The following is a 15,195-nucleotide window of genomic DNA, read 5'->3' as shown; positions in this document are numbered from 1 at the left end:
GTTGCCTGAGCACATTACATGAGCGATCATGCCCAACAAACAGCCTTTGGGTGTGCCATGAAAGTTGTAGCATGACCAAGAAGCCCAGGGTACAGGAGGGGGTGGGAGCTTGTGGTAATTGAACTGCAGCAACCATGAGGTGGTAAACCATGAATTTGTTCCAACTTGGAGTGTATTGGGAATGCAGATCAAAGCCTGGAGGAATGTTCCCAGAAATCACAGGAGTGGGGAAGGGGGAGGGAGCAGAATCTAAAATCCACCGAACACATGAGCTTTCCAGAGCAAGCCAGCCAGCCCCAGCTCCCACCTTCCCCTTCCACCTGACCCTTCTCTCCCTCTTCTGTCGGTGACTTTAAATCCAGAGCTTTCCCTTTCTCCAAACCCTGTCTCATAGTGTAAGCCTCAGGATGGCAGGGCATATAGCTCAACCAAGTCTGCCTATCCTAAAAAGATACATGAGCAGAGCTGGAGTAGAGCTCATGTGCTGTGGAACAGACATTGACCCCTGCAATGGCAGCCCCCCATGTGCTTAGGGTACAAGGGAATGCCACTTCTGGGTCCTTCTTGGTGGGGTTTTTTGCTTTCGTCTTCTCCACAGAAGGAGCAAATGAGGAGCTGCCTCAGGGGAAGTCCCTCTGTCAGCATCACTTCAAATGTTACTCTTCACTTTTAAATAAAAACAAAAAAAAAGGACCATTCCCATTAATTTCCTGTGAGATCTGGCTTCTGAAAACATGGTCAGCGGGTGCCTGTCTGCCAGGTTGGAAGATTTCTGGAGAGTTTGAATGAGAGGGACAGAGGGAACCATGCAGCAGGGAGATTGCCAAGTGACCATGGACAGAGGAAGGGTCAACACAGAGTGAGTCTTCTGTGTCCTGGGTGTCTTACATGAACTGGCCCAGTACCTAATGACATGGAAGCAGCGTCTCTTCCCAGTGGCCACTCCTGCTGGACAGGACACCCCAAAAGACCTTCCTGTTCCTGACCTACTCTTGAAGAGATGGGACAGCCATGTCACCTTGCCTGGGACACCTGGCTACCACATACATTGTCACACAGCTCCCATCGTAGGTGATACAGCAAACCTCCAAAGCCCATGACTCGGGACCCTGTGTGCACATCTGGGCCATGTACTCCTTTAGTGAAGTGAAACCTCAGCCTGTGTGCACAAACACAGACATGTCCCAGCCTCTTCATGCATACAAGTACGCAGAGCCCCTCTTGGACCCCAACAGCACTGGCAATGGCCCTGGGATGTGGACTGAGTGAAGTGGTTGTGGCTGGTGCCTCCCTTTGTATGTGCTCCTTGGCTTAGCATGGAGTTCTGCACCTTTGGGAGAGGAGCTGGGCTGTCCTGGCAGTGGGGAGGAGGTAAAGAGAGAGAGAAGAGGCAGAGGTGAGCCGGGGACATGGCATGGTCTCAGTGTAGCAGGGCCAGGGACAGAAGCAGCAGCAACCGGGGCGAGTGGCTGCCTTTCCTGGGGCTGTGGGATGCTTGGTGCCTCTAAATTCACCCAGGGATGGTGCCCAGTGAAACCAGGAATCTCCCATGGTGTTGTATTTCCCCTCACGTTCTGTTTTGCCCACGGTGCTGAGATGCCACGAGCTGGCTCAGCACGTGTCCCACCAGCACATGGGGCTCCCTTCCACCCTGCTCTGAGGCCAGGAGCCTCAGCCTGGGCTTCATCCAAGTACCACACTCCTCTCAGGCTAATCCTGGAAGTCCCAGATCCATTCAGGGACCTGGCAAACACTCAAACACACCCAGGAAGGTGAACACAAAGGTGCAGAGCTGCCAGGAAACAAGTCAAGAGGCACATTTAACTGTGAATACATGTAGACTGCTGCCAATGAAGGCATGGGGACAGACAGGAGCTCCGGGCAGCAGAGGACAAACAGCCCCCCAACAGAGCAAGCGCAGTGTGGAAGGACGGATGCTGGGAGCAGGGTGAGGATCCATGCAGGAACACTTCCCCTTCAGGCAAGCACTCCAGTCTCCTGGACAAGCTCCCTCCCATGTGGAAATCAGCAATCAAAAGGAGCAATTACCCCAAATCACAGCCCCCAAGTGACAAATAGCCCAGCCTGCCAGGCAGCTTGCATGCTGCAGAGAGGCAGGTTACAACCTGCTCGCACACATTAAAGAGACGACCCTGTGCTGTTTATGCTGTCGGAGGCCTAATTACAGGAGCAATTTTCTCCAGATTCCCAAGGGGAGATACAGGGAGGGAGAGAGCTCGAGCACCCGCACATGTCTGCTCCGCCATCGGTGCGTGTGGCTCCCCAGAGCAGCTTGGATCCTCTCCATGACCTTTGCAGAGTCCTCGCTGCCATGCACTCTGCTTCCAGCCTGCACCACACTGCTCATGCTCAACACCTGTCTCCTTCACCGATAAGATGTCTACGAAGAAATGGGTTTTGTCAATGCTAAATGAATTCAAGCTTGCCAGCATCTGTGCCAAGCCTCTTGAGCCTGGTTTGGACTTTCTGGGAGAGTGAAGATGAGCCTGGACACAAATGGTGTTCACTGTCTCCTTTGGGACATGCAGTATTCCACTCCAAGTCAATCCTTACCCTGTGACTACGGAGAAGTCCAACCTTGACCTCTGTTTGATCACTTGGGGATCAGAAAGTAAAGCAGAAATGCAGTAGCAATTTGGGTTCTTAAACAGGTTGTTGAACCCGTCTTCATTATTTCAGCTGGTGAGCAGTGGGACTTGGTCCACATTTGTCCTCATGGGAGAAACAGGAGAAGAAGAAGAAGATTCTCCTTAGGTCAAGCCTAGACTCAAGAGTCTTGGACTTTACTCCTGGCTCCACCACAGGCTCCCACCATGGTCTCTCAGGACCACTGTCCTCATCACTAAAAGTGATGCTAACAATAATGTAGTTTCCAAGGTCAGTGAAAAATCCAAATACCTGCTAATGTCCCAGCCTGCTCTGGGCCTTGCTAAGATTTGACCACTCTGATCAGATGATGCTGGTGAATGCTGTGGGTTTCCTTGGATAAAGCCTTTCAGCCAGTTCTGAATGTTGTCCCCTGGTCTTCATGCTGTGTCCCAAACAGCCACACTCTCCTTCATGATGCTACTCTTCACTTTTGTCTTCCTCTCCCATCCCTCCATGTTCATCTTCTTCCCTGTCTGCATTGTCCTACCTTTGCTACGGTTTTCTCCAGCAATAACTCATCCAAGAAACACTTCTGAGTTTACTGTCTTAATTTTGGAAACCATATTCAGATGAGCTGGCTCTGCTGTGGCACTTACATGTTACTCCCTATCTCCAGCTCCTTCCCTCATCTCCCTTCTCAGCGGTGGTACCAAATGTCCATGTGTTGAAAGGATCTGGACCTTAGCTGTGAACACACAGGTCAAAGCAGGGCTGGGAGTGAGGGAGTGGAAGAAAACCAGGTGCCATAGAGCTTTGGCGGATAGGATGAAGGAGAACATGCAGGATGCAGACAAAAGCGATAGATAAGAGTCCATGATTTAGGGACAGTCCCCACAGAACCACGCATGAGCAGAAAGTAGCTATCCTCCTGCTCCATCGTCACTGCCAAGCTGGCTGGCATAGAGCAGGGTCTGCAGGTTGGTCAGTGCCCTTGGGCAGAGGTGTCTCACACAGGCAGCCTGTGCTGTAATTTCTGTGCAGCAGTTTCCTCTGCAGGTATCCAGGGAATGTCTTGAGATGCGAGCTGTCACTAGACGCTGAAAATACTGGATTCAGGTCTGGCAGGACTAATAATTATTATTTTCTTTGCCTGTTCCCCAAGTTGTAAGAGGGGATGATATTCAAACGTTGCCCAAGCGCATGACCACAGCTCAGCTTGTAGGTGTTGCAGCCTCCTCCCCAGGGGAACTGTGGCATTATGCATGAATTGCTAAGCCTCTGCAGACAAGGGACTGTCATTACGAGGATGTTGACACATCACTGGCTCTTCTTTTCACTGCAGGCGCCTCTCTGGAAACCAGATCTCCAGGATCCCAGGGGAAGCTTTCTCTGGTCTCTACAGCCTGAAGATTCTGTAAGTAACTCAGAACCACCTCTGCAGAGCCACCCACACGTACACCAGCCCCTCATGCCAGGCACTGACCGTGCACGGGGACTTGCAGCCATCCAGAGAGGGGTGCAGAGTTACAAGGCGGTGTGGTGTCAGTTGTTGAACCCATGCTGGCTGACATGCCCCTTGGTGAGTGGGAAGCTGTGTCCCACTCCAAGGACCACCCACCCTCCAACACTGCTTCTTCGTTTCTGCTACAGCAAGTCATGAGCAGGGCACAGCCCTTCATGCTGCCTGAGAATCTGCAGAGGTTCACAATTTGCATAAAACCCACCAAATGCCCAAATGTGGTGTCACCCAGGTGTGGTGTCCAGACCCCAAACTGGTCCCCATTTGATCCACTGCAGAGTCTTGGGGCCGGGTTGGAGCAACCCAAAAGTCCAGATATCTGTACTCTGGCAGGCACCAGAGAAAGCTCCTGTGCTCTGCCCAGCTCAGCTGCATCTTTGCCACCAGCCTGTCCTAGCTGCAACTTCTGCATGGCCAAGGAGGCTTCTGCAAGGCTCTGAAGTGATGTGCCCCTGGGAAGGATGGGATCCTTGCACAGCCTCACTTTAGCCTAAGCCCAGCCCAGTCACAGGGTGATGGAGACATGTGCAGCTGGGTCCAGAAGCACTGCAGATATTGGGCTATGCCTGGGAACTGCCAGCCCCTCTAAATGAAGGTCTCCTCATCCTTGTGGACAGGCCACCCACATATGCCTGTCCCGTGGAGAAGGACTGGGACTACCCACCCCTGCGGGAAGATCTATGTGACAAAGGTTACCACCAAATTCCTCCCCAGGGCACTTTCCTGCGGGCCAGGGTGTCTCACTGCTCATGGAGTCAGATGAATTTCTGCATCTGTGAAACAGTCTGGTAGGGTCTGTGCGGGGTGTTGAGGTAGGACTCCCTCTTTCTCCCTTTCAGGAACCATCTTAAAAAACTCTTGCAATAAACATTTCATCCCAAAGGGGATGTTTTGAACTCAGCCGCAATATAAAGTTGTTGTAGCCGGTCCAGTTCATACAGAGCGAACAGGTACAAACCTGCTCCCGGGATTAGAGAGTATAGGGCTGTTTACTACGTCTTCTGAAGATGTAAAGTATGAATCCTGCCCTAAATCTCAGGGCTTAGAGATTTATCCATCCCCTGCATTAGGCAACAAATCAAAGGAACTGAGGAAAAACCGCAGCTCTCCCACCCAATTTCAACAAGAGGAACTTTCTACTCTGCGAACGCGGGAGCTTTTAAAGCCGCTTTTGATCAATTGCTATTTGTGTCAGGCCCAGATAACTACCAATGCAGAGCACGAGAGCGATGCCTCATGCGGAGCCAGCACGGCCCCGTGGGCTGCAGCAAGCAGGGGAGAGAGCAGAAGGGCTCACGGACCCCTGAACGAAGGGGTGATGCTCACAGCGACTGGCCCATCCAGGCCCTGCCATGGGACTCTTATTTAAGGAAGTTCCTGCTTCCTAAAAGCAGGGACACTGCCAGTCCTCATTTCACAGAGAGCATTTCACTTTCCAAAGACTCCGATGCTTTCCTGACTTGTCTGCCAGGGTATATTCGGCTGTAATGTGCTCTTGCTATAGGAGGTGCTCCGACTGCTTTCTGTAAGGATGCTGTGGGCTCCAGGGGAGTGAGGTCACTGGCAGATGCAGATGTGGGTCCCTGCACACTCCAGGAGCAGCAATCATTCACCCTCATCTATTTCTTTGTCACTGGGAGAGTGAGGCCAGCAGTGAAGGATGTGGAAAATATAGGCTAGTCTCTGGGAATTTGCTGGAACAGGGCTAGAAATTTTGCCAGGACAGACCATTCAATTAGAGTGGAAGGGCTCTTGGCAAGGATGAGGACCCTCACCAATTTCCTCTACTGACATAAGACTGAGGAAAAGCACGAGGTGCTGAAGAAGGCAGGTGAAGGCCACCCTGTGTTTCCTTCAGTTTGTGACTCAGGTCCTTCAGGTCACTGCCGCAGTGACCTCGCTGGGGCTGGTGACTCTGCAGTTCCTCAGTAGGATCCGCTCCACCTCCTGGCACTGGCTTGCTGAAGAGTCAGGGGCCATCCCACCTACCCTATGTCCTCCTGCGGACGGGACTGTGAGTGCAAGGTGCCTTCCACAGCAACAACACAACCTTATTGGCAGCACAATACAATCCCAAAACCTCCTGTGGGGAAAGGTGATATTATTGCCATTTTACTGGCTGGAAAAACCAAGGCAGGAACTGGACTTCGAAGCGGGTTAGCCATTGCAGAGCACTCTTTTGAAACCATGTCCTCCGCCATCTGGCCTTTCTCAAAATGCTTCTCCTTTTCCCTTTTGCGGGTGATCTTCTCACCGCTTGCTCAGCGTGGACACGGGCCAAGTGCAGGGACCACAGAGCACCACGACCTTCCTCGCTGATGCAGCCAGAGCCTGTTCCTGCAGGGTGCACGCTGCAAGGCTGGTGGGAGCCCTCTGAGACCAGTGTCACCCAGGCAGGACATAGGGATGGTGGCTGCTGGGAGAGGTACGAACTGTGCCCTGGCAAGTCCATAAGCATCAGCCCTGGTTCTCTTTCTGTGCTTGTGAAAGGGGAGTGCAAGCCCAGTGATCAATCCCATGGGTGCTCTCTGCAGCCCGCTGGGATAGGAAAGCTTGGACAGTTGGACAGCTGTCATGCAAGGACCAACACAACTTCTGGGGCTCCTTGTCCTACATACGGGCTTGTATCTGCAGCCAAGGTGTGCTGGAAGGATAAAACACAGGGTCCTGCAGTCCCATGAAGTAGAAAACCAAAGTGCTATATTTAAAAACAACGAAAAGGATCAGGTGTCTGGTGGTGAACTAAAGGAACAATGAGTAAACTGAGATTACTTAAGCTGAAGAAGAGTTGAATAAAGATGTACATAAACCTTTTAGGACAAGCAGCTGCTGCAATAAGGAAGGAAATGCATGTTCTCCATATCTGAATTAGCAGGATTTGGAGCAGATAGCACCAGAGATATTCAGGACAGGTGATGTCCACAGACATGGATGCACTGTCACAGGTCGACTGAGGTTTGACAGGTGACAGGCATGGCTGGGGTTGGGAATGGCTGCCCCGAAGACAACCAGCTGAAGCCTGTAGGTATTCAGGAGCTGATTCACAGCAGGATCAGAGACCTTACCTCAGTGACAGGGGTGTCCCCAAGGAGACAGGCTGGTAGCTGGGGATGGGAACCATTTTCATAATTTAATTTTAATGTGCTAGAGCCTTAGAGCTAATTGCGGTCATGTGCACGTTCACAAGTAAACTCTTGCATGCATCTTGGGCTGTCAAGGGGCTTGGTGCTTTCCCAGTCTTTCCAGAGAATTAGTTTATGTTTAAAAAAGAATGGGAAACACCCTGGGAATTCCTCCACAAACCTGCCTGTGCAGATGGTCCTCTCCCTGCCCTCAGAGTCAATCCCAGAGCTACTGGAAGCAGGACCAAATTCTTGGCTTTGCCTCCTCCGGCTGCTTCACTGCACAAAAACCACCTGGAAAGTGGCCATGAAGATAGGCCTGTGCAGAAACCATGCAGGGGTACACCCGGGGAAGCAGGTGTGTGGAGACCTGGAAGAGAGCAAGGAAAGAGCCAGGCTGCCCAGCAAAACATCGTGACACAGGGGAATATGCTGAGATTGTCATGCACCAAGCCCTGAGCCAGCCCCCAAATGCAAGGCCAAGTGTAGCCTGCTTGGTTCCCCTCAGATGAGTGCAGACTGACAGACACAGATGCTCAGCAGTGGTAGCTGGTGCTCTGAGGTCTTCTCAACCGATGGGTACATCTTTTTGCAAAGGGACTTTGCAAGCACACCTCTCCCAAGGGCTCTGTTCTGCAGCTTGGCCGATCCGCACCCTCCCCATGGAGGATGATGCTCCTGGGTCTGTTTCATTGCCAGGATCGTTAGAAATCAGCTCCGTAGGCTGTTTTGTCTCCTCCGCAGGGGTACTCCCTTGCAAAAATAACTCCTTAGTCCATGCTGTCCCAGCCTTGGTGCTTTCCAGAGTGGCAGAATAACCTGCTTAATCAGAATATCTGGAAAACTGGAAACCTCCCCATCCTTCCAGACCTCCTCATGAGCTGGATGCCTCTCACCTCTGAGTGCCCCGGTTGGAGCTCCGTCAGCCAGGAAGCATCCATCCCAGCTGGCCATGTGGCTGAGCTTCTGCTGCCATGGCTTTACACCACATCCCACCCTCGCACAGGTATCCCTCATTAAATGCTCTGCCGCACCAGCAAGGTTGCCAGGCCCCTTGCTTTCCTGGCTGAACATGCTGCAGCAGCACTTACTGGCCAAGAAGGAATCCCACACCAAACACCACAGGGAAAGACTCCAAGTCCAACCACAGCCTGAGCCTGCCTCACCCCGAAATGTGGAGGGCAAAATGACTGGGTGCATCCTCTTGGCTGCAGACCCTGTGCCCGCAGCAGCCAGCTGGGCTGACCCACCCGCTGCTCTGCTCCTCAACAAGCCTCAACCAGCCTGCAGACCCAACGCTGCCCACAGCCCGCACAGACCGTGGCCTGAGTTCTGGCTGCCCAGCACCTGCCTGCACAGGCCTGTTGACCCAGCGCCGCCACCCACACACTGTCCACAGCTGCTCTCGATCAACAGGTAGGCTGGGGTGAGCCTGACAAGAATGGCTTTGCTCTGCACATGCCACATCTCCTGCCCAGACGGACCCTCCACAATGGCCACCCCCGTTGGTCCCTCCTTCTCTTCCAGCCCTAAACTGCAATAGCAGCATCTCCTGTGGTCCAGGACAGGTGTTGACTAGCCTCACTCGTGAACACACATCAAAAAACATTGCTAAAAAACTATGTTGCCCCAGGGTGGCAGGTTTGCAGGTGGCTTGGGACACTTCAGGAATCCACAGACAGACCCTACCTCTTTGACAGCCCCAAGCCTGTGCAGAACAGAAATGGCTTTGAGACAAAGGAAATGGTGTGGCACATCCAAGAGACGCTCCCATGGGGAGGGAAGAGGAACGTGCAGAGGTTGGAATGTCTTTAATCCCCATGCACGGGCTCCAGGCACAGTTGCCTCAAGCAATAACAGCCCTTCGACTGTGCTGACTGAGTCACTTCAGCCTCCCAAGATGGGGACATTTTATCATGCACAGGCCTGTACCTCTGAGGGCTGTAAGTCTGCTCAGACTGTCTTGTGCAAGGATCCTGGTGTGATGGGACCTGGTGCCAGCATTTTTCTGGTCATTCCACAACAGCTCCAGTTACTGCTGCAGGTTGTGCCAACACTGCAAAGCCCCTTAGCAAGCAGCCGTGGAGAGGCTCCTCATCCGTTGTGTTTGCAGCTGTATCACAAGACAAATAAAAAACCTGCCCACAGTCCAGTTCCCATAGACCCTGCAGAGGTAACCACCACTGACACACACTGGGAGAAGGATGTCTTACACAAGTATAAATGTGGGGCAGCTCTGCTGGGAACACTGGTATTTCTCTGGACTAAGACACAGGTGTGCAATGGAGAGGCCCCTTAACGGTCACATCCTCCCATGGATCCCCCATCACAGCACCAAACTCACCCCGGCACCCTCTGCTCCAGGGTCCTGGGCCAGCCTGGGCTGCAGCTCACCCTCCTGCAGCCTGCAAGCTTGCTCAAGAGCCCTGGGCGACCAACGTGCTGCTTTCCAACCCCTCCGGCTTTCCAAAACAGTCCAGGACAGCATCAGAAGTGAGCAGCAATGTCCTCCATTTTGTATTGCCAGGGTTGGGTTTTTTTTAATGAAGTTTTCTTTTTTCTAATTGTAGGATGTTGCAGAACAATCAGCTGAGTCGCATCCCTGCAGAGGCACTGAGAGATCTTCCAAACCTCCAATCTCTGTAAGTCATTAAAAATCAATGCTGCAAGCTGTACAGTCCCTTGGGGGCCCTGGGCTTTGCAGCACTTGAGTCATTAGTTCTTTTTTCAGGGATGTTCTGTCCCTTCTTCCTTTTCTTTTCCAATTAAAGCAAAGATTACTGTCACTTAGCATGGAAGGGAGTGGAGGGCAGTTTTCATGGAAGGAACACTGTCTTGGTAAAGGATGTTGAAATTACAGCTCCCCATGTGTGCGTCGTGATGAAAAGACCACCAGTGCCAATGGGTGTTTCAAGGAATGCTGAAAAATATCCACCCGGGAGGGGCTCTGTCCTCCCCACTGTGAACCACAGGAGGGAAGGGACCATCAAGGGAGCACAGAGGTCACTCTGGAGATCCTCAAGTGATCCTCCCTAGGACAACAGCAAAGTCAGGAGCAGGACCGAGGTGTCCTGGCTCCATTTGCCACATTAAGTTGTTTCCATGTCTCGTTCAAGACTCTGCAATGGCGCTATCAGTATGTGCCACCAGTCGAAGCATTTGGGATAGACTGTGTGAAAAACGAAAAGCTCCAGGAGGGAGGTTTCTGTAACAAAAAACAAGCAGCAAAACAGTAGCATCTTCTGTGGGTCAATCCACCTCACCCACCCTGCTCTTTCTATATTTACAATAATTCAGGGTAAAGCCATAAGAGACCAGTCAGGTTCCCTACAGTCACCTTTCCATGCTGCTACCTCAAGGCTGTGTCCAGGTCCTCAGAGCAAGGGGAGCAGTCTCTGGAAGCAAAAGTCTCAGAAGTGTCACACACGATGGACAACTCTCCCCTGTCTAAGCTACCTGGTTAAAGGATGGGCAGAAGGTTCCCCTCAGAAAGACCCCGATCACAGACCACCAACAGGCTGCCGTAAAACCTGCCCTTGGTATGGAGAGTACAGGAGGTAGTTATTCTCCAAAGTAGTTATTCTCTACCTATCTCCAAGATAGTTATTATCTACAGATAGTGACTTTCTGAGAGGACAGACACAAGCCAGCTCTGCACCAAGCGCTGCCTGCGCCGATAGCTTAGGCACTTGAGAGTGTGGAGGGTACATGCAGAAAATACATTCCGCTTGGTTTTGACTGGTGCTGCTGTGGCTTCTCCAAATGTCGTTATTAAACTCAGAACAAGAGCCTCCAGTACAGCACTACATTGGAGAGATATTTTTTCTTCTTTTTCAAATATCCAAGTCATTTTCCAAAAGCTTTTGAGACTCTCATGTGCTCGTTGCCAAAAAATTAGCCAACCTGGAACAGCCATAGGTCACCCACAGCACGGTTTCCGAGCATTACCGGTCAGGCTACCTGAGACCCAGTTTACTTGTGTTTCCCAGAGACTATTTTGTTTTCCATTCAGAGGGAAAGTGGCTTTATGGCACATCATGACAGTCCGTGAGTTACCAGACTTGCACGGCACCCTGTGGAATATTAACTGTCTGCTTTGCAAGTTGGAAACACATGCTAAGCAGGCAGGACAACTGAAAAGTAGGGGGAAAATGTGAGCCGACAGGAGTGGGGCGGAACACACAGCTGTACTAGACAGGAAGGGATTGTGTGCTGGTTATTTTCTTGCTCTTTTGGATATTTGCATTTGATGTCCACATTCGTCATTCTGGGATTCATGCATGATTTGAAGGGAAAGTATGTATCTCTAACGAACAAGCTAACATAAGAGAGGAAAAACAGAGAGATTTCTGGATACGCAAGACTTTTCTCAGGTTTATAACAGAAGCAGCCAAACTAAGTGGAAGCTGAGAACAATTGTTTTGAGCATAGCTCTACCAGTAGGACTTACCAGGCAATTCAAGGGATGAGGTGCCCAGACAAATGGGACGGAAGGGGATGCTTCTAGCCACTGTGGAACAGAGAAAGTTTGGTATTTACTGCCTGCACAGCACCAGGTTAGAGCTGAAATGCCAAAAAAAAATAATGTGTCAGTGGATACTCTGAAATAGGAAAGTTTGGGAAGTTCGCAGCAAGTTAGGGAGTTGAACAGCAGATCAACTCATAGTCCCATGCTCAAGGAAAGTCCAGGCAGAAAGAAACTCTTTCTTCTCGGGGGATGGTACACAGAGAAGTAGGAGTCTCTCTGTGGCACAGAGGGGGCACAAACCTGACTCTCCAGGGTACAGTGCCTCTGGGAAAGATTGTTCCACCTTGGAGCCCTGTTGTATGGCACATGCACCCTACATGCCATCCCACACAGCTTTTTTTGTGAACAAAGGACTGGAAGACCAGGACCAAGGAAGGAAAAACCCTGGCCAGGTGTCACAAAGACCATGCTCATACTGCTCCCCCTGTGTGGGCCTCCCCCTGCTCATCCCTTCTGATCTGGCTAAGATAAGGATCTGTCTTCATGCAAGGACCCTTCTCAAAGCTGCCAGGTGTGCAGGATTTTCCATGGCAGGTGTGGTGTCATCCACAAAGGACACGTTATGCTGCAGGAGCCAGCAACAGGACATTCTAACTAACCTAGATGATGCATACTGGCTCTCAGAAAACCTAAGTTACTGAAGTTCCAGTCCTTCACAGGACAGACAGCATGCCAATAAAGTGACTTTAGATTGAGGTAAGTTTAGGTGAGATGAGAGGGTCAAGACGTTCCCCTGTGGATGATCTCCAAGAAGATGTTCCCATTGCCCTGTGTGATCCCCCCATACCTTTTCTGACCAAAGAAGACGCAGTCCTGAGTTTTGGCAATAATATTTCAAACATGTTAAGAGGGCTTCCTCCTGAAAACTCTAACACAGAGGCTGGGAAGACTGGCAAACCAGGTGGAGGTTACCAGTAATTCAACATAACTCGGTGCCAAGGGCATAGGTAGGTCTAGGACATTCACTCCCCATCCCATCATGTGCTTGGCCGCCCCAGGCTGGATTACTGCGTATCACCAAGTATCACTCACCAAGGACTGCACGTGGTTTGAGCAACTCCTCCTCCAGAGAGTGGCATCCACTATGGGGGCTCAGCGTTTCCCAACCAGAGGTGTTCATGATTCACTCTGCCCCACGGATGCCAGCCAGCCTGAGGAGGCAAGTGTCAAACCCACTCAAATACCCCCATCCACATCAGACGCACCTGTCCTTACAAACACCCCTCATCACAGGTCCTCTGAAGCTGCAGCCATGCCCGTGGGGCCAGAATAAGACCTGCCCTGCTCCCTGTCAGCTACGGGACGTGGAGGCATCACTGTGCAGCCCAGGCTGTCAGGAAGGAGAGCTTGGCGGGGATCACTAGGTGAATACAAAGAGGAGTTTGGATTTCAAAATAAGAGAGTACAAAGCTCTGGAGATGGAACCTCCTACCAAGTGTGAGGGAGCTGTTTCCCAGCAGGCTTGCTTAATCTGGGAAGCATGTTGGGAAGCCCAGTGGGGAGGATTAGAGAGAACACGCACACCTGATGGCAACGCTCTGAGCCCTGCAAGAGGTGCCAAGGCTTTACGTAATGCTCTGATCCAGTTGTGATCCCCTGGCAGAGTATCTGGTTACTGGTGGTTTGTAGGTGCAGTAACAACATACCATGTGTATTCTGGAAGAGTCGTGTGTCAGTCTAATTAACGACTTTGTGGTTTGTGAGCACTTACCTAAAGCAGATGGGCACTGTGTCTGTTCCTCTGCCAGGCAGAAGGAGTCCAAGGCATTTCAAAGTGAGCAGGTGCTATAAATTATAATTACCAGGCTTGCAGGGGTAGAGAAAGCAAAGAGAAAAGAAACCTGATGGATTAAGAGATCAAGATAAACTCTTGGTTTTTCTTTTTCAAATACTTATGGAAAGTGATGAGAATGGCTGGCTCTTTCTGGATTTTCTCGCAGATCAGCACTTTGGGAAGGTGCTTAGTGTGTGTCTGGCTCGTCTGGGTGGGTGTTGCTCATAGTAATTTGGAGGGGGAAGGTGGAATTAGTGCAAGAAGAAGAGTGTCACAGCTTGATAGCATTTTTGCTGAAGCAAAGGGGCCCAGAAAAAAAAAAAACATGTCTGTGTCTCCATCTGGTTTTGTCTCTTGGTGACTCCTCCTGTGTGCAGCGTGTCAGAGAAGCAACTGCAGATAAGCAAGAGACCTTCCCTTCATGTCAGCATCTGTCAGACACCCCAAGCAAACCATGGACCCTGCACACAGTTAGCCATCTCCACTGCAACCGCATGCAGGTGGTGGGCAGCGGCTCAATAGGTCAGAATCACAGAATCCCAGAATGTCAGGGGTTGGAAGGGCCCTGGAAAGCTCATCCAGTGCAATCCCCCCATGGAGCAGGAACACCCAGATGAGGTTACACAGGAAGGTGTCCAGGCGGGTTGGAATGTCTGCACAGAAGGAGACTCCACAACCCCCCTGGGCAGCCTGGGCCAGGCTCTGCCACCCTCACCAGGAACAAGTTTCTTCTCACATTTAAGCGGAACCTCTTGTGTTCCAGTTTGAACCCATTGCCCCTTGTCCTGTCACTGGTTGTCACCGAGAAGAGCCTGGCTCCATCCTCCTGACACTCCCCCTTTAGATATCTGTAAACATGAATGAGGTCACCCCTCAGTCTCCTCTTCTCCAAGCTAAAGAGACCCAGCTCCTTCAGCCTTTCCTCATCAGCACTGGTCCTGGTCCATCACTATCCCATTTCAGATGCTCATACGACAGCCGTGTCCGTCCTCTTCACACCTGTCCTGCAGAAGGATTTGATGCCTTCATAAGCTGATGGGATGCAACCTGGAGGACAAACTGTCATAAACATTGTTCTTAAATACACTGCAAGCATTTTCATGTTTTCTACAAATAACATTTCCCATTGTATTCTGATTTCACTCCAGCTTTACTTGACTCATAATCTCTTAGTGCTAAATCAGCCTGATATGTACACTGCCTGAATACAGGTTAATTTTACTTCTAACTAAAATAAACCAGTTCCTCCAACCCACTGGTTTGCCAGTTCTCTGGTATCTTTAGCAGGAACCTTTTGGAGTCTTATGGAAATGCAATAAAGACTACTTCTTTCCCTGTCCCTCAAGGCAGGCAATTATTTTTATACATATGGCTGGAGATTAAAATGCAAAGAATGACTTATAGCAATTTGAGAACATGTGGACTTTGATGTAGACAAAGCAGGAAAGCTCTTCCCACCTGATCAGATTCTCACAAGCATATAAATTCTTATGACAGAAGGAAGTAAAAAAATACTTCGGAATCAGAAGGGCCTGAAGAACTCAGTCAATTCATTCCTCACTTCACTTCTTTGATCTATTTGAGATTTGACAGTGTGCTGTTAACAGCAATATTCTTCTCTATAAATCACATGTGATGTGGT

At 50.7% G+C, this 15,195-nt stretch overlaps 1 protein-coding gene across 1 annotated transcript in view; it reads left to right on the top strand.

The window, feature by feature from the left end:
• LGR6 (leucine rich repeat containing G protein-coupled receptor 6) overlaps positions 1-15,195 on the top strand; it is a 112,902-nt gene that overhangs the window by 45,867 nt on the left and 51,840 nt on the right. Inside the window, exons 3-4 of the mRNA XM_082069278.1 lie at positions 3,953-4,024; positions 9,822-9,893. Coding sequence (XP_081925404.1) covers positions 3,953-4,024; positions 9,822-9,893 — 144 coding nt within the window. The remainder of the gene's footprint in view (positions 1-3,952; positions 4,025-9,821; positions 9,894-15,195) is intronic.

This window comes from Streptopelia decaocto (assembly GCF_964273445.1).
Source record: "Streptopelia decaocto genome assembly, chromosome: 19".
NCBI lineage: Eukaryota > Metazoa > Chordata > Aves > Columbiformes > Columbidae > Streptopelia > Streptopelia decaocto.
The sequence above is the reverse complement of the archived record's forward strand: the minus strand, read 5'-3'. Positions and strand labels throughout refer to the sequence as shown.